Source organism: Arachis hypogaea, chromosome 19, assembly GCF_003086295.3.
Source record: "Arachis hypogaea cultivar Tifrunner chromosome 19, arahy.Tifrunner.gnm2.J5K5, whole genome shotgun sequence".
NCBI classification, from domain to species: Eukaryota; Viridiplantae; Streptophyta; class Magnoliopsida; order Fabales; family Fabaceae; genus Arachis; species Arachis hypogaea.
In genome coordinates this window covers 151,952,607-151,978,329 of record NC_092054.1, presented here as the reverse complement: position 1 = coordinate 151,978,329, position 25,723 = coordinate 151,952,607, and the positions used below count along the sequence as shown (strand labels likewise).

The 25,723-nt window shown below is 38.0% G+C and overlaps 1 protein-coding gene across 6 annotated transcripts; it reads left to right on the top strand.

Moving 5' to 3' along the window:
* Nucleotides 1-22,370: 22,370 nt before the first annotated feature.
* LOC112779921 (protein NRT1/ PTR FAMILY 7.1) lies at nucleotides 22,371-25,542 on the top strand. Of its 6 annotated transcripts, none has more exons than XR_011877108.1 (5): nucleotides 22,371-22,625; nucleotides 22,728-22,760; nucleotides 23,007-23,170; nucleotides 24,105-24,800; nucleotides 24,980-25,542. XR_011877108.1 is itself a non-coding variant. In XM_025824272.3 (5 exons), the coding sequence occupies exons 3-5, from the start codon at nucleotides 23,112-23,114 to the stop codon at nucleotides 25,062-25,064; spliced, it is 321 nt and encodes a 106-aa protein (XP_025680057.1). In that variant the 5' UTR covers nucleotides 22,371-22,625; nucleotides 22,728-22,760; nucleotides 23,007-23,111; the 3' UTR covers nucleotides 25,065-25,542. The 6 variants fall into 6 exon arrangements, 2 of the variants coding, with proteins under 2 accessions (XP_025680057.1, XP_025680056.1); XM_025824272.3 differs by having other exon boundaries at nucleotides 24,624-24,800; XR_011877109.1 differs by lacking the exon at nucleotides 22,728-22,760 and having other exon boundaries at nucleotides 24,624-24,800; nucleotides 24,954-25,542.
* Nucleotides 25,543-25,723: the final 181 nt, after the last annotated feature.

Sequence of the window (25,723 nt, the reverse complement as noted above, 5' to 3'; positions counted from 1 at the left end):
GGGATCGAAAAAACCTAGAAAAAGCTTAAAAGCTGTCCTAAAGTTCTTAAAACGAAAAGGCTCAGGAAAACAGACAAGCCAAAAGAAAGGTTTTTTAGAAAAGATCAAGGGGACTTCGAAAAAACAAAATCAGAAAAGCATGCACACAAAAAGGTAGCTGAAACCCTTATACCAAAAGGGTATTTTTGTTAAAATAACCCTTATTCAAAAAAGGGTAATTATAAATATTTTTTGTTTACGGCCACAAAAGGCCAATGTCAACATACCACCACCACAAATATAAAGAGTTAAAAAGAGGGGACCCACAGGCCGGGCCCCATATAGCCAACAAATAATAAATTTTTAAAGAGCATCACCACCAGGACCGAAGGGAGTAGTCGGATCACCACCAGAGTCGGAAAGAGAAGTCGGAGCGCCATCAGAACCAGGGAGAGAAGTGTCCATAGGAGTCGGAGAAGAGGCACCGTGAGGTCTTGAGGAACTCGGAACATCCTTTTGATGAGGAGGGGACTCAATGATTCTCTGCCCCCGAGTCTTCAAATCTGACTCGGTGACGACCTCGGGAGCTGGGGGATAAACTATGGCACCACCAATAACGACCTTGTCAGGATCCAAAGGAGAGAGATCCAGGTCGGGAGCTAGAACTCCGACCTGCTCCTTAAAAATCCTCCAGGTCTCCTCCCCCCTCAGCAATAGAGTCCTCCAACTCGGCATAGGCAGTCCGAGAATTCAACAAATCCCTCCTTACAGCCACAAGGTCCTCAAATAAACTCTGACAACTCTCCTGTGCCTTCTTTCTCAAGCCCTCCTCCATGGTACATTGGGCTTGTAACTTGCTCTCCTTCTCTCGGAGGCCATCCTTCTCCTCCTTCAATTTGGCAACCTCCTTCTTCAACTCCTTCTCATGTTCCTGATATATGAGAAGCCTTCTCTCCAACTCTTCAACCTTAGAGGTTGAACCCAGAGAGCTAAGATGAGTCTTCTCAAAAATATCAAGGAACTTGGCACAAATCCTCGCCGCCCTGATGCTCTCCTCAGCCAGAATAGTGAGGTGGTTCCGAATAGAAACATCATCCATACCTATACGGGTATGGGGATAGATGAATTTTTGGATAAATGCAGGAGCATCCACCTTAACCTCACATTCAAAAGAAGAGCCAGACTCTAAAGCCTTGCGCTTCTTCTTCTATGGCTCAAGGGAAGGTCGGGGAGGAGGGGACGGCTGAGAAGAAGCCGAAGAGGAGATAACAATAGGTTGAGAAGGAGTCCCCAAATTTCGGGAAGAAGGGGGAGGAAGAGGAAGAGGAGAGCTAGTTACCATGGCACCACCAGTTCTGGCGCGAGACCTCGCCTTGGCTTCCTGGACTCTCTGGTAAGACTCATTGGAATTCTTCCTCGCCATCTCTGTAAAAGAAAACAATTAGTAAAACAAGTCGGTAAACTTCAAGTCGGTAGAAACAAGTCGGAAACAAAGTAGATAAAAGCTACCAATTGTGTCTGGACAAAAGACGACGACCCCTGGAGAAATTTTTTGGTATCCAGATATGGGGCCCTCCCCCATACTTCTCGGAGGAACCCTACAATAGATGCCTCCACCTCATCCAGATCCTCCAAACCATATTTCTCACAGGGGAAGCCTCTAACCAGTACAAGGGAAAGCGAGGAGAAGAATTCTCATCCAAGAAAAAGGGGTGGTGACCCTCTACGCCTTGAACTTTGAAAAAATAATTTTTGAAGTCATGGAAGGATTCATCAAAAAGGGTAAAAACTCTCCAACCTTGTATAGCTCGGAAAGACACCCATTATTGCTTGTTATTTTGCCCACTGAAGGGCTTGATCATGTGGAAAAGAAAGAAGAAAATCCTCAAAGAAGTCGGAAAGTCTAAAGCATGGCTGATAAATTGGTAGATTTTCAGAAAACCCCAGGAATTGGGGTGGAGTTGGGTAGGAGCAACACGGCAGTGACGTAAGACAGCCATTTCGAAATCAGAAAATGGAAGGAAAACACCCAAACGAGTAATCATGTTCTCATACATAAAGAAGAAATGAGGGGCCGTCTTAGTAGCCCTCCCGAAGCAAACCCGGTCTTCTGGGCCCGGGGCAAGCAGTTCATACTTTGGCTCATCCTTATCAGAGGTGCAGAGCCGGTAACGAGTGCGAAGGTCAGTAATAAAATCAGTGTCAACCAGAGGTTCCTCTCCTAAGACTGTGACATCGACCCACTGAGTAAGAATTTCTACAGAAGATATTTCTTTTCCTAAAAAGGTGAGTGAAACCTACAAAGGAAAAAGAAAAGAAAATAAAAAACATGGTCTCTAAGGGAAATACGGAATCAGAGCCTACGAATCAACCTCTCTCTATCTAAAGAATAAAAGCATGCAAACAGAAAGCACGCCGTAAAGAAGAGAAGAAAAGACTAACCTTTATCTGGAAGTAAGGTAGAGGAAGATAAAGCCTTCAAACAAGGGGTGCTCCACGAACAGATGAGAAGAAGAAAATTTGAAAAATCGCAGAAACGAAGCAAAGAAAGAGAAGGAAAGTATTTATAAACACGTTAGGGGCATAATGGTAAAAACGGACGTAGTCATTAATGGGTGCACCGTTACCAAGACAACCCCTACGCAAACCTCTAACGGATGCGACGTTTGATTAGACGTAACTGTGAAAATCAAAAGTCACGAAAAGTCACGTCGTTTCCAAACCATCACGTCGGTCCTCCAACAAGTCGGCTACGACCCCGAGTAGAATACTCGAACCCAAGTCCTAAAAGAAATTGGGCTCGAGTAGGGGCACTGTTCATACCCTGGCCCAATGATAAGGTCCAGGTCCAATCGAAAGGCCCAATCCAAAGGATTAAGCCTCGCTCTACACCGACCTTCACCCCACGAAGTCGGTTCCTACCACGACTTGCTCTAAAGAAGTCGAGACGAAGATTAGCTGGCAGATAAACACCCATTCAAATGAGTAACTGCCCCTAAAATCTCTCTACCCACTTCCTGGAGCCATATCTCAACCTCCCTAAGATAAAGGGATGGTTATTCCCCATGAATAACGGAACTACACCAACGGTGGTTATGGGTTCACCACTATAAATACACTGACACTTCTCAGGTATCTCAGAAGCCCAATACTCTCTAGACCTGTTTTGCTCCCTTTGCTGACTTTGGCATCGGAGTGTCTTTGCAGGTACCACCCCATTCTCTCATACCGAAGTCGGACGGGGGCCTTGGATCATCAATCCGCTTGGATACTCCCTCATTCCAACGATTGGGCCAGCTAAACTAATCCAACCCAATAATCTCCGGTTACCCATCGTAACAGTTATTTTACTATTAATTAATAGTAAGTTAATTAATTGTTAGTAGTAGTAGTATCGGCGTTAGTATAGGACTATAGGTGTTAGTTAGTGTTAGGATTAGTTTTAGATGATGCGCGGACACTGACACGGACACGGGACACGACACGACACGGGACACACCGACACGCACATTTTAAAATCTTATAAGACACGGGGACATGCATACATATAAAATATAAAGTATTTTTTTAGATAAATCGTAATGATATTTTAATATTTTATTGATATTAAAATATAAATTAATTTTTTAATATTTTAATGTCTTATTTTAATTATATCAAGTATTTAAAATATCCTTTTATTTTAATAAATAATAATATATACTATATCTAAATTTATTTCAAGAATATATGTTAAGAATAAGACTGGACACGCTGACACGTGATGGTATTTAGGTGTGTCCAAGTGTGTCCGGAGAAGAATCTTTTATTTTTTATTAAGACACGATTGGACACAACAGACACGCGTGTCGGACGAGTGTCGGTGAGTGTCGTGTCCGAAATGTGTCCGACACGCAGACACAGCAATTCAGCGAAGTGTCCGTGTTTCATAGTTAGTAAATTAATTATTGTTAGTAACTTAGTTACTGTTAGTGTTAGGTTAGGTTAGGTTAGTGTTATTTAAAATTTGAAATGGCTGTTTCGAAAAATAGAATTATTTATGTATTAATAATTTATTATTATTGATATATGTTTGGTTTTTTTTCCTAAGAAATTTTTTTACTTTATAATTGATTTATAACTTTATTAATTTAAAAAACAGAATTAAAAAGAATTAGTTAATAATTTTCAGAAAGTTTTTAACTTACGTAAAATATTAGTTTCAGTAATTATTAATTTATATTTTAGTTTTGCTTGAAATATTTAATTAAATCTGAATTATTATAAAAAGTATTTAAAGTAGAATTATTTAAAAATTATTTTAATTTTTTAATTTACATAAAACATTAGTTTCAATTATTATTAATTCATGCTTTTAGTGATGTTAGTTTAGTTTTGGTTGAAATATCTTTTAGTTAAATTTAAACTATTATTAGAAAATATAATTAATTATATAGTTACGTTACTTTTATTACTATTAATTTTTAGGATAGATTTAATCTTGGTTTTATTTTGGAATGTGTTTTTAATTAAAAAAAAATAGAATTATTAAAGATATATTAATAATAAATTTTCATTCATTTCAAATATTTTCTAAAAAAATATTTTAATTATTCAAATATGTTATTTCTAATGCAGAGTTTAAAAAAGAGGAAGATGGAAAAACGTGACATCATACGTGCTGAAGATCATATTGTAAAATATCTTCGACATCCTGTAATATAAGTAATTTTTATGTTTACTGTAGTAGTTAATAATTAGTAGTTTATTTAGTAATAATCAATTATTAGAATATGTAGTGATTTAGTAAGTGTTGAATATAATAGTAGTCATGAACTGGTTATAGTAATTTACTATTAATGATTAATTTTTGTTTTCAGGGTTTAAGAAATTTGCACATGAGACACTTACACCAAATATACTCATATGATAATAGAGTGGAAGAACAACTGTGGACGAGCGGGTTCTATTATGTTTCTCAAATTGGGAGGATCGTGTCTCATAGGCCGACTGTAGACGCACTGTTGAAATGTGGCGTCCGAAAACGCACACGTTTCATCTTCCATATGGTGAGTGCACGATCACTTTGGAGGACGTTGCAATGATTCTTGGACTCCGAACTGATGGTTTGCCGGTGACTGGATCAATCGATCATAGTACAAGTGAGTTAGAAAACGAGTGCTTGGCCCAATTTGGTGTTGCTTTTGGGCCGAACGACCACAAAGGAAGCGGAATCAAGCTGGCATGGTTTCGCACCCTAAAGCGGCGCCAACATTTGACTGATCAAGTAAGTAAGGAAATTTATGTGAAATGTCACATAATGTGTCTATTTGGTACGACGTTATTTAGTGACAAGTCTGGAATCTCTGTGCACTAGAAGTATTTGCCGTTGCTTTGTGACTTTTCTCAAATTCATAAGTTTAGTTGGGGTTCTGCTTGCCTTGCGCACATGTATCGATCATTATGTCGGGCATCGAGATATGATTTCAAGGACATGGATGGTCCTCTGGCATTGCTCCTTGTGTGGGCCTGGATACGAATGCCGATAATAGGGCCTCTGCCGGTGGATACCAGCTTTCCACTCGCTCACAGGTAATATTTAACTGCAAGGCGCAAGTTTACTGCAAACTCCAACCTACTTGGCATCTTGCGCACTTCAAAAACCTTGTTCTGCCTATCAAATAGGTTAACTTGGATGTTCCCCGCTGAGCGCTGATTTGACAGAATTTTCTGAGTTGCATATTCAGAGAATAGTTGTCCTGCACTTATACGACCCTCAGCCTCAGCTCTCTTCCTTGTGAACAATGCATTTATCCTGTAAAAAGTTGCCTTAACAAAGGCTGTGACCGGAAGATTGCGTGCCCCTTTCAATACTCCATTAATGCACTCCACTAGGTTAGTTGTCATATGGCCCCAACGATGTCCACCATCATATGCCAAGGCATACTGCTGTCGAGGGATCCGGTCTAACCACTGCTTGTAAGCCTTCCCCCGCTCACATAATCTCTGGTAACACATATCGAATTCACGCATTGTTCTAGAATAGCCAATGTTAAAAATTAGCCTCTGCAGGAGTGGTGCGTTGAAACTCCTCAAAAAGTTGGATGCTATATGTCAGATGCAAAACATGTGAATAGCTCTCGGATATTCCCATGCTCCATTACTACGATCCACAGCTGAGATGATTGACTCGTGTCGATTAGAGATAAGGGCAACACCATCCCGATTAACTACATGTGTTCGCAAATGGCTAAGAAAAAAGTGGCAGGCATCAGCAATCTCACCTTCAACTATGGAAAATGCAAGAGGCACGATATTTCCATTGCCATCTTGTGATACTGCAACTAAGCTCCTTTATACTTTTCATACAAATGTGTGCTGTCAATCTGAACCACTGGCTTGCAACTTCTGAATGCTTTAATACATGGGTAGAAATCCCAGAAGATTCGTGTCAGAATCCGGAGATCTTCAACTAACTCATCCCCTCGATAGTCATATGCAGTTTCATACTCAACAGCTGCTGATGGTTCTTTTGCAACCATTGCTTCAAACCATGTGGGCAAAACTTCATATGAAGATTCTCGCCCACCAAATATTTTCTCCACTGCCTTTTGCTTGGCCAACCATGCTTTGCGATAACTTATCGTGTAGTTGAACTTCGATTATACTTCAGCAATGACATATTTCACCTTTATGGATGGGTCAGCTTCAACTAATGGCTTTATTACTTCTGTAATTGTTTCAGAGTCCAGTTTAGCATGATCCTGAGATATGGTACTTCTGGTACACGTGTGACTACCATTGTACCTCCTTATCACCCAACAATACTGTCTTTTCATAAGACTAACTCTAATAAGCCAATCACAACTTGTTCCGTACTGTACGTATTTAGCATAGAATGTTGTTGGTTCTGATTCATATACCTTGTAATCAACTCCTCTTCGAATGGTATACTCTTTAACTGATGCAATAACAGCCTCTTTAGAGTTAAACTCCATTCCAACGGCAAATTCACCGGCAGCTATAACAGCTGGGGCTACACCAATAATAAAACAAAAATAAATCTAAATAATATTCTAATAATAATAATAATAATAATAATAATAATAATAATAATAATAATAATGAGAACAATAAATAGTAACAACAATTTAAAAAATAAAAACCATACCTAACATAAAAGCAAAACAAATAATAATATTACTAATATTAAAAAGGTAAATAACAACAACAACAACAAAATTACCTGTATTGACGTATTCAGAAAATTCAGGTGCATGCATGGCATCAAGGTTCAAAGCATGCATAAAAGATGGCTCTCCATATGGATGTTGTCTGGTTAGTCCATTTGCAACATCAGCTACATCTCTTTCAACCATTATCTCATCTTCCTCTACATCTTCAGTTGGACCAACAACTTCATAATTATCTTCAAACTCTTCATCGCTTTCAGTATTATAACCCACCCAGTCTATGTTGGGTTCTAGAAAGTCAACATCATCGATTTTTTCGAACTCAATATACAACTCGATAAGTGAGGCCTGTGCTCTAGTTTGATGATAGGTAAAAAAACATTCTTTGCATACTAACTTCATGGTGCAGAATTTATAACCACAAACTAACCGGCAAGTGCACCGGGTCGTACCAAGTAATACCTCAGGTGAGTGAGAGTCGATCCCACGAGGATTGATGGATTAAGCAACAATAGTCAAGTGATTTACTTAGTTAGACAAGCAAAAAATAGTGTTTGGTATTCAAAAGCATTAACAATAAATTTAGAATATCAGAAAGCAAGCAGTAAATTGAAGTGAATAATATATGGAGAAACAGTTAAGGCTTTAGAGATATCTATTTTCCGGATTGACTTTTCTTACTAACTATTTTAATCATGCAAGATTTAATTCATGGCAAACTATATGTGACTAAACCCTGATTCCTTAGACCTTTTTAGTCTTCTCTAAAATTCATCAACCGCCAATTCCTTGGTCACTTAATTTCAATTAGAGGGTGAAGCTTAATTCTAGTTTATATGCCACAGAAATCCTGATTACCCAAATATAAGAGGATTATATGTCACGTATCCCGTTAAGTCCAGATAATTAGAAATTTAGGAGAATATGTTTTCAAGCTGTTGTTCAAGTAAAGAGCTTTTCCAAGTTATACAAGAACTCAATTAGAAAGAGGGTCATACTTCCGTTCCACCCAAATTCATAAGATAAAGAACGAAAACAATTCTTGAAATATAAATCAGTGCATGAATTAAAATAGAAAAATAATAGTATGAATCCATACAATAGACAAAGCTCCTAACCTTAACAGTGGAGGTTTAGTTGCTCATGGAAAAAGAGTGAAAACTAGGATTCTGGTAAACTGTAAATTGGGCTGAGGTGGAATAATCCCTAGAAGAGAAGTTTCTTTTCTCTTTTATATCTAATCCTAATTAATTTAAAAATCTATTTTCTAAAACTAATATAATATCTTTTCCTATTTATAAAAATTAAAGTTTAAATCATAATTAATTATAAATTTGCGTTTTCTGCGTTGTCTGCACGTGGCGCATGTCACGCGTACACAATTAGAGCTGCAATTTTTGCTGTGCATCATCAGGGGGTTCTTGAAGATTTGGATCAATAAGCTCAGTCTGCATGCACCTCTCTTCTTCACCGGTTAAATGTATATCTTTGAAGACGTGAAAGACTAGTTGCTCATCATGCACTCTAAGCACTAATTCACCCACTTCTACATCAATTAGAGCTCTCCCAGTGGCTAGGAATGGTCTTCCTAGAATTATATAGGCATTCTCATCCTCCCCCGTGTCAAGAATCACAAAATCTGCTGGGAGGAAGAACTTACCCACTTTGACCAAGATATTCTCCACTAATCCGTATGCAGGCTTCATAGATTTGTCTGCCATCTGTAATGCTATCCTTGTGGGTTGTGCCTCTTGGATTTGCAACTTCTTCATCACAGACAAGGGCATTAAATTGATGCTTGCTCCCAGATCACATAATACTTTCTCAAAGGTTGTGCTCCCAATGGTGCATGGAATTTGGAATCTCCCTGGATCCGGCATCTTCCTTGGCAAGTTATTCTGAATGATGGCACTACATTCCTTAGTCAGGACCACTGTCTCATCTCGCTTTAAAGGCTTCTTCTTTGACAACAACTATTTCATGAACTTGACATAGAGAGGCATTTGCTCCAAAACCTCAGCAAAAGGAATATTGATTTGCAACTTTCTGAAGACTTCCAAGAACTTTGAAAACTGCTTGTCCTTGGTCTCCTTTTGAAGTCTCTGAGGATATGGCATTTTAGGCTTGTACTCAGGAGCCTTTGGCAGTGTACGATAAGTGTCAAGAGAGTCCGAGAATGGGTTGTCCGCACGCTTTGGAGGGGCGTGCTCTACTTCTTCCTTCTTCTTCTCTTGAGCTTCTTTTTCAACTGGCTCCTCATTAACTTGTGTTTCCATACTTGCTACTTGTCCACTTATCAAGGTGATAGCCTTGTATTTCTCTCTTGGATTTACCACTGTATCACCAGAAAATGTATTTGAGGACCTCTCAGGTATTTGCTTGCTCAGTTGGCCCATTTGCACCTCCAAATTTCTAATGGAAGCTCTGGTTTCCTGCATAAAACTTTTCATCATCTCCCAATTAGAATCTTGTTGGGGTTGAGAATTTTCCTGCTGAGGTTGTTGTTGTTGATGAGACTAAAATTGGAGGTTATTATGATTGTTCTGTTGGAAACCGCCCTGAGGATCATTGTTGAAATTCTGAGATCTATGAGGTCAGTCCCTCCACCCAAAATTTGGGTGATTTCTCCACCCTTGATTGTATGTCTTAGAGTATGGATCATTATTGGGGTTTCTAGGACCACTCCCCATGTAATTTACCTATTCAGAAGAAGATTGAGCATAATCATAATTTTCATTTTGTATAAAATTACCTGCCATGTCGTAAGGGACCTCTTGAGGTGTATTCTGGGTGTTGATAGCTGAAACTTGCATTCCACTCAACTGTTGAGTAATTAAATTCATCTGCTAACTCAAAATTTTATTTTGAGCAAGGATAGTATTAAGAGCTTCTACTTCCATAACACCTTTCTTCTGAGGAGCCTCAGAGTTCACATGATTTCTGTTAGATGAGTATAAATATTGGTTGCTAGCAACCAACTCAATAAGCTCCATAGTCTCCTCCGGTGTCTTCTTCTTGTGCAATGAACCACCTGCAGAATTATCTAAGTACATCTTAGACATTTCACTCAAACCTTCATAAAAGATATCTAGTTGGGTCCATTTGGAGAACATGTCTGGAGGACATTGCCTAGTCAGTAGCTTGTATCTCTTCCAAGCTTCATAAAGAGTTTCACCATCCTTCTGCCTTAAGGTCTGAACCTCCACCCTAAGCTTAGTCAGCTTCTTTGGTGGGAAAAATTTAGTAAAAAATCCAGTAACAACCTTGTCCTAAGTATCCAAACTCTCCTTGGGTTGGGAATCTAGCCATAGCTTTGCTCCATCTCTCAGAGCAAACGGGAAGAGCATGAGTTTGTACACCTCTGGGTTCACTCTATTTGTCTTCACAGTATCACAAATCTGCAGAAAGATAGAAATAAATTGATTTGGGTATTCGTGGGAAAGACTATGATACTGGCAGTTTTGTTGCACCAGGGTGACCAATTATGGCTTCAACTCAAAGTTGTTCGCAGCTATAGGAGGCACCACAATGCTTTTCACATAAAGATCTGCAGTAGGAGTAGAGTAAGAGCCAAGCACTCTCCTTTGTTGCTCATTTCCATTCGGATTCGCCACATTGACATTAACAGCATTATTGGGATTCATAGTGGATTCTGCAGTCTTGTAAAGTCTTGCTTGTTGCAAACGCCGCCTGAAAGTCCTTTCAGGTTCAGGATCAAAGTCTAAGAGAGGTTCCTTGTCTCTGTTCCTACGCATAAACAGACAGAAAATAAGAAAAAATTGAACTCTCTACGTCAGAGTGCAGAGAATTCTTAGTGAGATAACCTGTGTAAAGAGATAAAAGTATTGAATAAAACAATCACTAAAATTCGAAAATTACTATTAAAATTAAGACAAAAAATTTTGAGATTATTAGGCAAATTAAATAAGAAAAATTAAAATAAGACTTACTAGGGAACACCAAACTTAATTTTAGAAATTAAGAAAATTATTAGTGCTATTTGTTTATTTATATTTTTTTTTTCAAAAATATTAAAGCAAAATTTAAATAAAATTAAAACTAAGACGCCTAATCTAAGCAATCAAACAACTAATAGTTATTAATCACTATCAATCCCCGGCAACAGCACTAAAAACTTGGTGCGAAATTTATAACCACAAACTAACCGACAAGTGCACCGGGTCGTACCAAGTAATACCTTAGGTGAGTGAGGGTCGATCCCATGAGGATTGATGGATTAAGCAACAATGGTCAAGTGATTTACTTAGTTAGACAAGCAGAAAATAGTGTTTTGGTATTCAAAAGCATTAATAATAAATTGAGAATATCAGAAAGCAAGCAGTAAATTGAAGTGAATAATATATGGAGAAACAGTTAAGGTTTTAGAGATATCTATTTTTCGGATTGACTTTTCTTACTAACTATTTTAATCTTGCAATATTTAATTCATGACAAACTATATGTGACTAAACCCTAATTCCTTAGACATTTTTAGTCTCCTCTAAAATTCATCAACCACCAATTCCTTGGTCACTTAATTCCAATTAGAGAGTGAAGCTTAATTCTAGTTTATATGCCACAGAAATTCTGATTACCCAAATATAAGAGGATTATATGTCACGTATATCGTTAAGTCTGGATAATTAGAAATTTAGGAGAATATGTTTTCAAGCTGTTGTTCAAGTAAAGAGCTTTTCCAAGTTATACAAGAACTCAATTAGAAAGAGGGTCATACTTCCGTTCCACCCAAATTCATAAGATAAAGAACGAAAACAATTCTTGAAATATAAATCAATGCATGAATTAAAATAGAAAAATAATAGTATGAATCCATACAATAGACAGAGCTCCTAACCTTAACAGTGGATGTTTAGTTGCTTATGGAAAAATAGTGAAAACTAGGATTCTGGTAAACTGTAAATTGGGCTGAGGTGGAATAATCCCCAGAAAAGAAGTTTCTTTTCTCTTTTATATATAATCCTAATTAATTTAAAAATCTATTTTCTAAAATTAATATAATATCTTTTCCTATTTATAAAAATTAAAGTTTAAATCAGAATTAATTATAAATCAGCGTTTTCTGCGTTGTCTACATGTGGCGCATGTGGCGCGTACGCGTCAGTCACGCGTACACGTCGATGGTCTTCTTTGCGTGTCACGCGTACGCGTCAGGTACGCGCACGCGTCGATGTGCAAATCTCCAAATCACACGCACGCGTTAGGTACGCGCACGCATCGCTCCTCGCTGGTCATCTCCTTTAATTCTTGTGCTCCTTCCATTTGTGCAAGCTTCCTCTCCATCTTCTAAGCCATTCCTGCCCTATATAGCCTTCTTCTCTTTTTCTGCGAAAACTCATCAAATCCAACCAAATGCTACCTAAAATAAACAGAATTGCACACGACTCAAAGTAACATTCATAGTGGTTAAAAGATAATTAATTCTTGATTAAACTCAATCAAATTAAATGCAAATTCACTAGGAAAAGATAGAAAAGATGATCACGCATCACTTCATCAGTCACATGCATTCTTTGAAATTGGCTGAAACCACGAAATACTAGCACAGGCTGCCTATACAGAATATTTATGACTCTTTTTTGCACTTGATGATCTACACTTTGAGAAAGTATACTCTTAAGTCATTCATATGTTATTGAAAGAGGAACAACAATAACACATGGATTCTCACATAAAAACTCACACCTTCATGTGTATGAGATAAAATCTGACCATTGTAATATATTTTGAAACTAATATAACCCTCCATTTTATACACTCATCACACTCACTCACAAATTTTTTTCACTCTCTCAAACTTAGAACATTTTGTAGAACAAAGCTCTCATTACTTCACTTAAACTTTAGTCTCATACTCCATTTTTACGTTTTAACACAATCCAGCACTTCTTTTATAGTTACTTTTATATTTTTTTATTCCCCCTAGCACAAAACGTCGCTGACGTTTTCACAAAACGTCACTAATATTTTTACTTTTTTAGCAATACATCAACGACGTTTTGACCAAAAAATATTTTAAAAATATATCTTCTAGCAAAACGTCATTGACGTTTTCCTTTATGACAATTAAAAAATAAATCCATATACAATACGTCGTTGACGTTTTGCCTATAATAAAATTAAAAAAAAATCACACAATACGTCGCTGACGTTTTCTTCATGCAAAATTTTAAAAAAAATTATTCAATTCGTCAACGTCGTTTTGCTTTGTTTATTAAAAAAAAAAGTCATCCTCCCACAAAACGTTAAAGACGTTTTGTTTCTTTCAAAAATTTGGAGCAGGCCCATAGTAGAGTAATACACAATAGCAATCAAATATCATTGAATAACACACGTTAATTTATAATATACAAAAAGCTGAACCACAAAATGTAAAGTTAATAACCTTATTATAAGGATTAATTTTTAAAATATGCAATTCAAAATGCATATATTGCTTTTAGATAAATTTATCAGCATTTTAAATTTTTATGAATAAAAATAATAACTTATTTTTAATTGAAATTAGAAAATTACTTCAATTATTTAAGCAATTAGCTTGAATGTAAACAAACATTGGAATATAGACTCTTTCATAAAATTGGTGACCTCAGTTATTACAAACCTTTTAATAATCTTTGCTTTACAATAAGTGCACTTGAGTTCGAGATTTGGCTAAAACTAATAGTAGATTGAAGGCCTTATTTCGTTCCTTGCACAGCTAGATAGATATACCATTCTTTATGTGTGACCCTGGCCTCATTGGAGCTAAGTTCATGGCTCAAGTGAATGAAAATTCAGTTACATTCATGTGACCCCCCAATTCAAATGTGATATTGAAGAGAGGCTATCAAATAATCCAAGAAAAATAAAAGCTTGAAGAGGACTTCAGAAAGAAATTGGATCCATTTTCAGGTTGAAAGAGAAAACCCAATGTCCCCACTCCCACAGTTCCACTTCGATTTTATCATGCATCTAAAAGCAAATAATCCAATGAGATTACGTCCATAAATATCATATCAGCATCTAAAAGTAAATGTTAATTTTGATGCAAACATAATCCAATGATAAAAAAAAAAAAATTAAGAGTTTGAATTTTATCAAAATTTAAGTAATAAATATGACCGTAATTATTTATAAAGATGGAACATTAAAATAGAGACATGAATAGAGACATTGTGTCTAGAGACACTAAATTAATGTATTTTGTATCCATGCTAATAGAAAAGGTACAAAAATATAAAGAGAATATAACTTAGTTTTATTTTTTCTTTCACTATTCTTGTTAATTTTTTATAATTACTTTTTATTATCATATTTTTCTTTTTAAGTTTTTTAAATAAATAAAATAGAATAAATTAAAATTTTATAATTTGTTCTAAAAGACTCCTATTTTTTTAGTTGAGTGTTAATGGTTGGAATTTCACCTTTTAAATTTCGGACTAACTACCTGGCATGGTCGCTTTCTCTCAGTATTATCAATTTCCAATCATTCCTCTTCAACTATATTATTAGGGCTGGCAATTCATACCCTACCCAAGGGTACTCAATCCGGTCCAACCCGTTTGGATAGGGTAAGAGGGAACGTGTTGGGTAGGGTATGGTCCGGATATACTTGCGGGTAGGGTAATCATTCCTCTTCAACTATATTATTAGGGCTGGCAATTCATACCCTACCCAAGGGTACTCAATCCGGTCCAACCCGTTTGGATAGGGTAAGAGGGAACGGGTTGGGTAGGGTATGGTCCGGATATGCTTGCGCGTAGGGTAGGGTATGGTCCGGGTATGTCTGCGGGTAGGATAGGGTACGGGTGTAGGGCTTACTCTACCCTACCCGCACCTCATATATAACACGTATTTTATAAAAATTAGATATATAGTGAAGGAAGTGAGAGTTGAACTCACAACCTCCCTTATATAATGACTTACAATAAATGAACAACCACTAAAACTAGTTAGTTAATTTAGTAATTTAGAACATTAGTTTTTTATTTTTTATGTTATTGATATGTATAAAATTCGAAATGATTGAACTTTATATTTACTTTGAAAAAAATTGATATTTCTGCGGATAGAGTATGGTAGGATAGGATTTAAAATTTTAGGGTGCGGGTAGGGTTAAGGTTGAAAGATTATCAACCCGCGAATAGAATAAGGTAGAGTTTTAATAAAATTTTCAACCCGCAGATAGGATTAGAATAGAGTCCAAATCCTACCCTACACTACCCATTGACAGCCCTATATATTATCACCAACACTACTTCCAACAATTAATTTCTTTATCATCGCTTTAATTTGTTTCTGGTAGCTCCCTCCTTTTGTTTCCTGCATTACATTATTAGTTCATTTAATATGTATGTGTTAGTCCACAACATACCAAGAATGGCCACTTCTTCATTCTCAGTTGATATCGCCGCACCCAATTAGCTATACTGGTTTTGTAACACTTGATAAGGTATATTAACTTTAGTTATATGTTCTCACTCATTGAAGCATTCCTCGGTGATTCCTATTTGGGTCGATACTTAACCTGCACAATCTTTCAGATTATCTTTGTTCTGGTAATACTTTCAATTTCAAATTAAAATATCCAAATGTGAATCGTGGTCCTACTGGAAAACCAATTTTAACAACTCGAATATAGTGAAAACTCATGTATGCATATATTTTTACGTGAAATTGATAGTTAAAAATCGTTATAGGTCAATTTAGTCAAACATGTCAAATTATCTAACAATTTTTAACCGTCAACTTCAAGTGAAGATAATTTGTACACGAGTTTCTATCTTTGAATATATGTGGATATATATAGAGTTTAGCACTATCGTCCTTAGTTGAGATAAGGGGTCATGGCCCTCCAAACTTTTGTTGAAAAATTAGTAATACTTTTAAAAAAAAAAAATAGTTTAATTGGCTCAAATACTTTACTATGACTTAAAATACCAAAGTTCAATCTTCATCTCTTGCTTTTATTGCACAATAATTTTTAGTTTTAAACATTCAAAACATGTTAGATTTGGACTGAACCAAGTGTATTCGCATTTCGCAATTCTGTATTCAATAAGCAACACTCCCTCTACCTTTGAGTTCAAATATAAAAAATTAGGTATTTTTTAGGGTAAAAAACTAAAATAGGCCATGAGAAGATACATATTACACGATTCAGCCAAAAGAAAAATTGATTCACCAATCAACCAATGCACAATTTAATGTAGTTCGAATCAACTCATTTCGAACTTGGCTTAAATGTAATTCGAATTGATGCAATTCGAATTACTATCAGACGTGAACTCGGCATAATTCGAATTGATGCAATTTGAATTACTATCACACGTGAATTCAACATAATTCGAATTGAACTGGTTCGAATTACTCCCTAGTGCCAAGTCCTATGTAATTCGAATGATGTTGATTCGAATTACACATTGTACAATTCGAATTAGTGAGGACCGGACTTGTATATATATATGGTGTAAACGTGAGTTGCTCTCATTAGAGGGGTAAGATGGCTAGTAAGGAGAGTTTTGTAGTGTTGGTTCATCACAGAGGATCGATTAAGAGAAAAACTCGTTCCAGTGTGAAGTTCACTGATAAGGATCCTCTCTGTATTATCGTGAGGCCTACGATGAGCTATGATGACCTTGTTAGCTCTGTACTGCTAAAACTTGGTCTGGAAGGTGTGAAACGGGTTAAGAAGTTTTTCTATCGCATTCCAATCACGGTGCTCCAAGAGACCGTGAAGTATGATTATTTCACGATCGGGAGTGATGAGGACTTGCAGGTCGTGTTTCATTGTCGCCGGCAATTTTCCGAAGTGAGGACACCAGAGCTGTTGGCAAAGTTGATTGATGTGGTATCCAACTCGGGGGGTTCGAACCGGAATACCACCACTTTAGCCACGGTAGCCAGTTCCAGCTCCAGACCTGCCATTGCTTCTTCCTCCGTCCCTGCGTACGAGCCACCCGTCCAGCCTGTCGCCTCCCCTTCGTTCGCTGTTGATCTCAACGGCAGTGTAGGCGACGAGGTCGGAACTGGGGATTTTTTGCCGACCTCTTTACAGTGTGCTGCACCGGCTGGGGTTGAAGATGGATTGTTGGATGATCCAGAGGACGATGATATCGAGCCGGATATGATTGTTGATGACAGTGACGATGATATTGGAGCGAGTGAGCCTGCAGGGGCGGGAGGAGGTTCTAGCTCTGGCACACAGCAGTACCCTCCACATTTTTCATCGTTGGACTTGGATGCCATGAGGCAGGAGGGATTTCCTGGGCAGCCTGCTGGATTTGGCGCTAGAGATGCGGAAGGGTCTGCAGGTCTGACAGAGTTCCAAGTTGGTCAGCAATTTCAGGATAAAGATGAGGCCCTGTTAAGTGTAAAGACTTACAGTATCCGCCGAGGGGTACAGTACAAGGTAGTGGAGTCTGACTGTCGCCGGTATGTGGGTAAGTGTTCTGAGTTAGGGAATGGGTGCACATGGTTGATTCGGCTGAGTCTCCGGCAGCGCAAGGGTATTTGGGAGGTCAAACATTACAATGGTCCGCATACGTGTCTCGCGACCTCCATCTCCAGCGACCACAGGAGTTTGGATTATCATGTGATCTCGGCATTCATTATGCCAATGGTTAGGGCTGATGCATCCATCAGCATCAAGGTGCTCTTAAATGCCACGGCCACACACTTTGGGTTTAGGCCGACGTACAGGAGGGTCTGGTTGGCGAAGTAGAAGGCTGTTGCCGTCATCTATGGTGACTGGGATGAGTCGTACAACGAGCTCCCTAGGTGGATGTTAGGAGTCCTGTTGACGATGCCTGGTACTGTTGCAGTCCTTAGAACGAGCCCTGTTTGAGTTGGTGGACAACTGGATGAGTCTCAAGCTTATTTTCACAGACTGTTCTAGACGTTTTCACCGTGTATCGAGGCATTCCGTCATTGCAAGCCGCTGGTTAGTATTGACGGCACCCATCTGTATGGCAAGTATGGGGGAACGTTGCTTGTCGGGATTGCACAGGACGGGAACTCCAACATACTCCCTGTTGCATTCGCACTAGTCGAGGGTGAGAATGCTGAGTCCTGGTCCTTCTTTCTCTCCCACCTGCGTCAGCACGTGACACCGCAGCCGGGTCTGCTGGTTATATCGGACAGGAATAATGGCATCAAGGGCGCGCTTGAGGCTCCCGACGGAGGCTGGCTACCTCCATCTGCATACCGGGCATTCTGCATTCGACATGTAGCAGCAAATTTCACCCTAACCTTCAAGGGCAAAGACGCAATGAGGCTTCTTGTGAACGCGGCGTACGCTAAGACCGAGGTAGAGTTCGATTACTGGTTTGATATTCTGCGGTCTGAAGACCCGGCGATGTGTGGCTGGGCGAACCGGATTGAGTAATCATTGTGGACACAGCATTGTGATGAGGGCCGGAGATTCGGGCACATGACAACAAATATCTCTGAGTGTGTGAACTCAATCCTCAAGGGTGTCAGAAACCTCCCTGTGTGCTTGCTGGTGAAGGCAACATATGGAAGGTTGGCCGAACTATTTGTCCGCAAGGGGAGAGAGGCAGAGGCCCAGCTGGGTACCGGACAACAATTCAGTCAACACTTGGTGAAGTGTATCGAGGCCAACTTGAAGACGGCCAGGTGCTTCACGGTGACTTTGTACGACAGGAATAATTCGGAGTTCACCGTCGCAGAGACGATTCCGACTGGTTCGTTCTCACTGGGTAGCTACAGGGTCTCACTTGGATCTCAGACATGTGACTGCGGATACTTCCAGGCACTTCATTTTCCGTGTCCGCATGCACTGGCATGCTGTGCCTACTCATGGCTTACTTGGCAGCCTTACGTCTACCAGGTGTATCATCTTACGTCCACCACTGCAGGAAGTCATGTGAGGGTCCAGGATCTGCAACAACATCGAACCGAAGAACGTGCTCCGCACGGCTCTCCCAATGAAGATGCCAGAACTGAAGAGCCGACGGAACCAACGATCACCGCCTCTCCCGTCCTTCGACATCAGAAAGTCGATGTACAGGGCGGGCTGCGGACGGGGCTGGACTCCGCCGAACTGCGGTAAAACCCTATCTATCTGATGCCACTCTATCACGGCAAAGTATATCAGTGACGTCATAGACCGCCACATCGCCGTATGTCGAGGCTCCAACACCTCCGGATGGACAACCTGCAGTACCTCGAGGGAGCTATAGGGCATCCAGATAAACTGCAGAAAGATTCAAACATTGTCAGGCCAATTCATGATCCAAAGTCATAAAGTTTAATTAATTAAATAAACATAGCCGGTTAGTATACTCACATCCCTGGCCTGTAACATGTCTATCTTCAGTCTCCACATCTGCACTCTAGGTCCTTTCTCGCTACCGGAAGGGTTGTAACTTGACCACCTGCATCTCATATTGGTGTTATAGCTAATTAAAAGTGTGACAGATTTGTATAACAAAAGAAGCGAACATGGAATTAACTATTTTAAATTGAAATAGAAAAGTCTGAGTAGGGTACCTTGAGGCCAACGGCCAGCTGCACGTATCATACCCAGCAGGCCTAAACCTAGGAAAGCGCCAAAAGATCCAGGACTGAAGTAACTGAAGTGGGCCTGCTAACTTCACCACATATCTGTTCGCCACTCGGCACATGCACCGGTACAACCATACTAGTGCTGTAGACCCCCAGCTGTAGGTACCCATCTCCTCAAGCCTAGCTACGTAGGGATGCCATCTGATGTGAATGCGGTTGCCGGACTTGTCGGCAAACAGATGAGTACCCAACAACATCATGATATATGCACGAGCAAAGCGCCGTACAGTCTCCTCATCGGCTCCCGCGGGGCACTCCCCAAAAGTCTCCTGGAACCAGGTGCAGTTTACAGCGAAATTCTGAACTTGGCTCAGAGGAGGAATCACTCCAAGCAACTCCTAGAACCACACCCAAGCAGGACGGCCACCCTAGATGTATATCTGGAAATCTGTAAGGCAACCACTGACATAGCGCCCGTCCACTGGCAACCCCAACTGGTACGCCACGTCCTGAAGTGTGATCGTGCACTCTCCGAACGGCATGTGGAAGGTGTGCGTCTCCGGACGCCACCGCTCCACGAATGCACTGACAAGGGGCTCATCTAATTGGAACCATCTATCGTTCAGCCTGGCAAGATGGTATAATCCGGTCATCTGCAAGTACGAAACGTATCTCTCATCGAGTCGCATGGCCTGCTGCCGCCGCATGCTCGAGATGCAACGCTGGGGCTGTCAAAACATGGACCGCATACAAAAGCAATATAATAAACCTCATACAAAAGCAATATAATAAACCACTACCAAAATCGCATGCAAATCCACTTACATAAACCGCATAGAATACCGCTAACATAAACTGCATACAGAACCACTAAATAAACCACATCCAAGACCACCAACATAAACCGCTAACATAAACCGCTAACATAAATCATCAACAAAACTTGTCTACAAAACCACTAAAATCAACCGCACACAATACCACTAACAAAAATCACTAACACAAACCGCTAATGTAAACCGCTAACATAAACCACATCCAAAGCCACTAACAATCCCACATGCAAAACCACTAAACAAAAACCACTAACAATACCACATGCAAAGCCAGTAACGGAAACCGCTAAATTAAACTGCCTACCAAACCGCAAACAAAACCACTTCAATAAACCACATGCAATACCACCAACAAAAACCACGTGCAGAACCACAAAAATACAGCACCAGGAAAAAATAAAAAAACCACTAACCTCGTCGTTGATGACCCCGGCAATATGAGCCACTCCATCCAACCGATATAGTCTACCTGGATCGTCCTCCATCAGCTAAATAGTCTGCTCGAGCCTTTGTCGGAGTGAATCTGGTCGTTTTCTCTGGGATTTTGTGGGTCTGAGAGTGGGGAAGTGATTCGAATGGGGTGGATTCGAACTCCTTTTATAGCAAAATCTAGTGTAATTTGAAACAGGTCAATTCGAATTACTACTAGTGGCGAAACAAGAATAGTTCGAATCAACAAGATTCGAATTATATAGGGTTACCTACTCAAGCTAATTCGAATCACGTTGTGTCGAATTAAGTAGCTCTAATTCGAATTGCATCGATTCGAATTACATAGGATTCAAGTTTGAAATGAGTTGATTCGAACTACATTAATTTGTGCATTGGTTGATTGGTGAATCAATTTTTATTTTGGCTGAATCGTGTAATATGTATCTCGCCATGGCTTATTTCAGTTTTTTACCCTATTTTTTATTTATGTAATTTAATATTATTTTATATTTTACTGTTTATTTAATTTAATTTTTTATATGATAAAAAAATTAGAATATTCAATAAGTATTGATATTATTATATTTGTATAAATTGATAAAAAAATTTAATAAATATTATAAATTTTAATATTTGCCTTTCTAACTTTTTTTTACATATTTTATAGGATATATATTCAAATTTTTATATAAAATAATCATGAAAAATTAAAGAATTGATACATTTTTTAAGAGGAAGGCTAATATTCAAGAAGGAGAACATATAACTTTTACAATATTTAACACCTGTAAATAGTTCTTATACTTTAATGAATCACGAAGAAAGTGAGATACAACCTTCAAAAGTTTAAAGAGTTGCATCTGATGAGTTCAACTTTAATTCTTTGGAACGAGACCCTGGAAAACGACTTCAAATTTGGCAATATCACCCAAATCAGAGACACGAGGTTAGACGAGCTTATCTTAAATGGTCCATATCAAAAATATCTCGACAATTATCTTCTATCTGACCCCTCCTTCCCCCCCCCCCCAAATTTTTTTTAAGCTCCGCCACTGGTGAGAGTTGCCCCAGTTTTCGTTGTTTTTGCTGAAAAAACACTACAAGAAAAACATTGAATATTGTCGGATTTAACGGCAGGCGTTAATGGCATTTACCGGCATATATGACAATAAATTCGTAGGATAAAAAGGTTATCGTCGGATTTAATATTCCGATGATAAATTCGCTGGTAATAATTGGAGAAAGATATAGAAAAATTGGCGTCGAAATTACCGTTAAATTTAGTGTCGAATTTATGTACCGGTAAATCTTAATTAATAGAACGTTGTGTTTTGGTCATACGCAATGCTTACAGCTGGATTTATCTGCCGATAAATCCGACGGTAAACTGATATAAATTCAAAATGCGCGGTCTTCTCCCCTCACTTTCGAGAACACCCTTCTTTCTCCCCCATTCTCCTCTCTCTTCTCTCTCCCCTGCAACATCCTCCGGCAGTACCTCCGACCACCTTCCGCCAGTGCTGCCCACCTCCATTCTCCTCCAAAGTCTACGTCAAGTTGCCTAGATCATGTTTCGTTGCCTTAAACGGAGTTGTTCCATTTGTCTCCACCACCGTTGAAAGAGCTGCCGCTGCCGCTCCCTTTGTCGCTAGAGTTATGTCTCTCCTCCGTCGTCCAGGTAGGTTACTCTCATCCCTCTCCATATTTCATTCTGTTTTCATTTTTTTTAATGAAAAACCCTAATCCCTTTTTTGTCCTAACCCCCTTTCTGCTGTAACAGCATCTCGTCGCTTATTGTTCTTCTTCAGTCTCTGTTAGTTATTCTTCTTGTTGCTGATTTTTCTTGTTAATTGTTATGTTGTTATTGCATAGATATTCAGTTCTTGCAGTTATTATATTTATTTGATATTATTGTTCTTGATTACTTAAAATTTTTCCTAATAATTATTCAATTCTCGTAGTTATTGTTGTTGTGGTTTTTGTTGATTTGTTAGTAATTGTTGCTGTTGCTGTCATTATTCTTGTTGACTTGTTAAATTTTTTGCTAATAATTTTTCAGTTCTTCAAGATCTCTGCTTTGAATCTTGTTTTCTGTGTCACCGTTGTGTTTGGGAACGTGTCGTTGAAGTGCCTTCCTGTGTCGTTTAATCAAGCAATTAGTGCAATGCCTTTTTTCACTACCATTTTTCTCTTCAAGAGGCAGGCTTATAAAGTGGTTCAAAGGTTTGATTTCTCTTTTCTTATTTTATTTTCTTTGTTTATATATGTTTTGGATGAGATAGTCATTTGAGTTGAAGATAAAATGAAGTAAGATTTGTTAGTAGCTGAATCTTCTCTCTTAGTAGATTGTGTTGTTGATGAAAAAGAGTAGCTCATATGGTTAGGAAAAAGAGGGTGTTAGCCATTTCATAAGTAGCTTGAGTTTCTTGTTAGTTGAAATGCACGGTTTTCATATCATTGTTGTGGTTTATGAACTATTATAGTTGTTGTCGGTGTTTACAGTGTCTGGTTAAGTTATGGTTCTGTTTGTGCACTCTTTTTGTAGGTAAAAATTATATATTTCATAGTTTTCATAGTGTTTTGCGATCCTTTAATTCAAGTTGCAACTCATCCACTTGATTTCCAGCAATTACTGACAGTAAAATAGCGAAAAACGACATCATGAAGGATGATATAATACAAGTCATTTTTTTGTTTTTGTTTTACTTCGTTTTTTTTCTTTTGTTTTTGTGTTTTTATTCCCCAATGGTAATTTATTTCATATAACATTATGTGATACTGAATTAAGTTAAGTTACTTCACTAAATTTGGTTTTGCAGTTTTGTAACATGTAGAATCTAAGAACAAGGAGAATAACATAGTAATGGTTTCTATTTATGTTATCGGTGTGTGTATGTTTTATAAGAAAAGTAATTAATTTTTTTCTCATGATATTTGATTGTGTACTGCCTGTACAAATGAACATTTATACTTTTTTTATGCTCTGTAATTTTTTGTTTTCAGCTTTCCTATGATTTTGTGATTTGTTTAGGGTGTAGGTGTTTATTCAATTTGACGATCTTGTGATTTGTTGAATTAGAATTGCAAGTTATATAAGAATTACATTTTGGATCTTTAGCTTTTTGATTTGTCATTTTTTTTTTTTTTTTTACCAAAGATAGGAGACTCGAACGCGCAACCTCTTAATTGAGTATGGAGAGACTATGCCATTTGAGCTATAACACATTGGCTTGATTTGTCATTGTTTAGCTCCCATATAAGTGATAGATTCCATTTATGAATGAAATAATTTCAAAGTAAAAGAAAAGAGATAAAAAAAATTGTTTAGTTCATCTTCTGTATTCAGAATTTTTGTTTGTGAACTTTCAATGAAAAATTATAGACAAATTATTATAAAAAAATTCTAAAATTTTAAATTTTGTTAGTTTAGAAATTATTAAATTTAAATATTTAAAATTATATAGTGAATTTTCAAATATTTTTTTTAAATTAAAATTTAAGTTTACCATCAGTTAATCGACCAGTAACTATTGATTTAATTATTAATAATAAATTATATATTATCGTCGAATTTACCGGAGAATAAATCCGATGGTAACAAGCTCTAAAATTTCGCAATAAAAAATTTAAATCTACCAGTAATTAACGGCGGATGAAAAAATCTATTGGTAAACAGTTACCGGCAAGATTTATACCGTCGAATTTATTTCGTCAATAAATTCGACGCTATGGGACGACTTTCTTGTAGTGAAAGGGATGTTATTCCTGTTAAGGCAAACCAACTTTTCGAGGTTGAGGGCGCTAAATCCGCCATCAAAGGGAGTAGAAAGAGTCTTCATAGCGATGATTTCATGTAAGTAACATTTGCATAGGCTTTTTTTCACTTTTCATTTTTTTAACAAGAATTTTAGATTTCCTTTTGGTATAATGTCATTAAATCATTTCTAAAAGTTTAAGTCGACAAGAAGAGACATATAAATAGTTATATATCTAACAGAACTATTAGATTATATTGTGTCGTGCATTTGGCAGATTCATGGATAAGGCAACACCGATGACAGACAATGACGAGGCGAGTCCAATGAAGCGGTGGCGACTCTGCACGGTAACAAGTTGAGGAAGCAAAATGTGTGCTAAGAATGTTACCGGTGTGGCTATGCACAATAATCTACTCGGTTGTATTCACAGAAATGGCTTCTCTGTTTGTTGAGAAAGGTGATGTGATGAACTCCAACATTTGCCAGCGCCCAGCGGCAAGCATGTCAGCATTTGACATATGCAGTGTCCTAGTGTGCACCTGTATTTAACTATTTATCGCCATAATATTGAATTACATTAAGTTGCTGTAGTGAGTGTAATTAACGCTTTTGCCCATTATTCAAATGCCAATTTATCACCAAAATGGATTGAGGATCCATTAAAATGCAATACTGTATAGTATTCATTAGGAATTGATTGGTTGAATAATTGTTTTTATGAGTGATGGTGAGATCTACTATATGTATGACAAGTGAAGTAACATGTATGTATTGACTTAGGTCAATTAATTGTATGATACAGATACATGCCATAACAAAGTCACTACACAATTTTCATATCTTCGCATCAAGTAAATCTTTATTTTCCACTCAATCCTATGAATTGATCATCTTTCGAAAAGACAGAAACCAGCTAGTATTAGTTTATTACTCAACGAACTTAAAGAAATGCATCTTTCAAATATAGACCATATACTAGTAAAGCCTAACTTAAAAGCATATAGCAAAGCCTGCAATA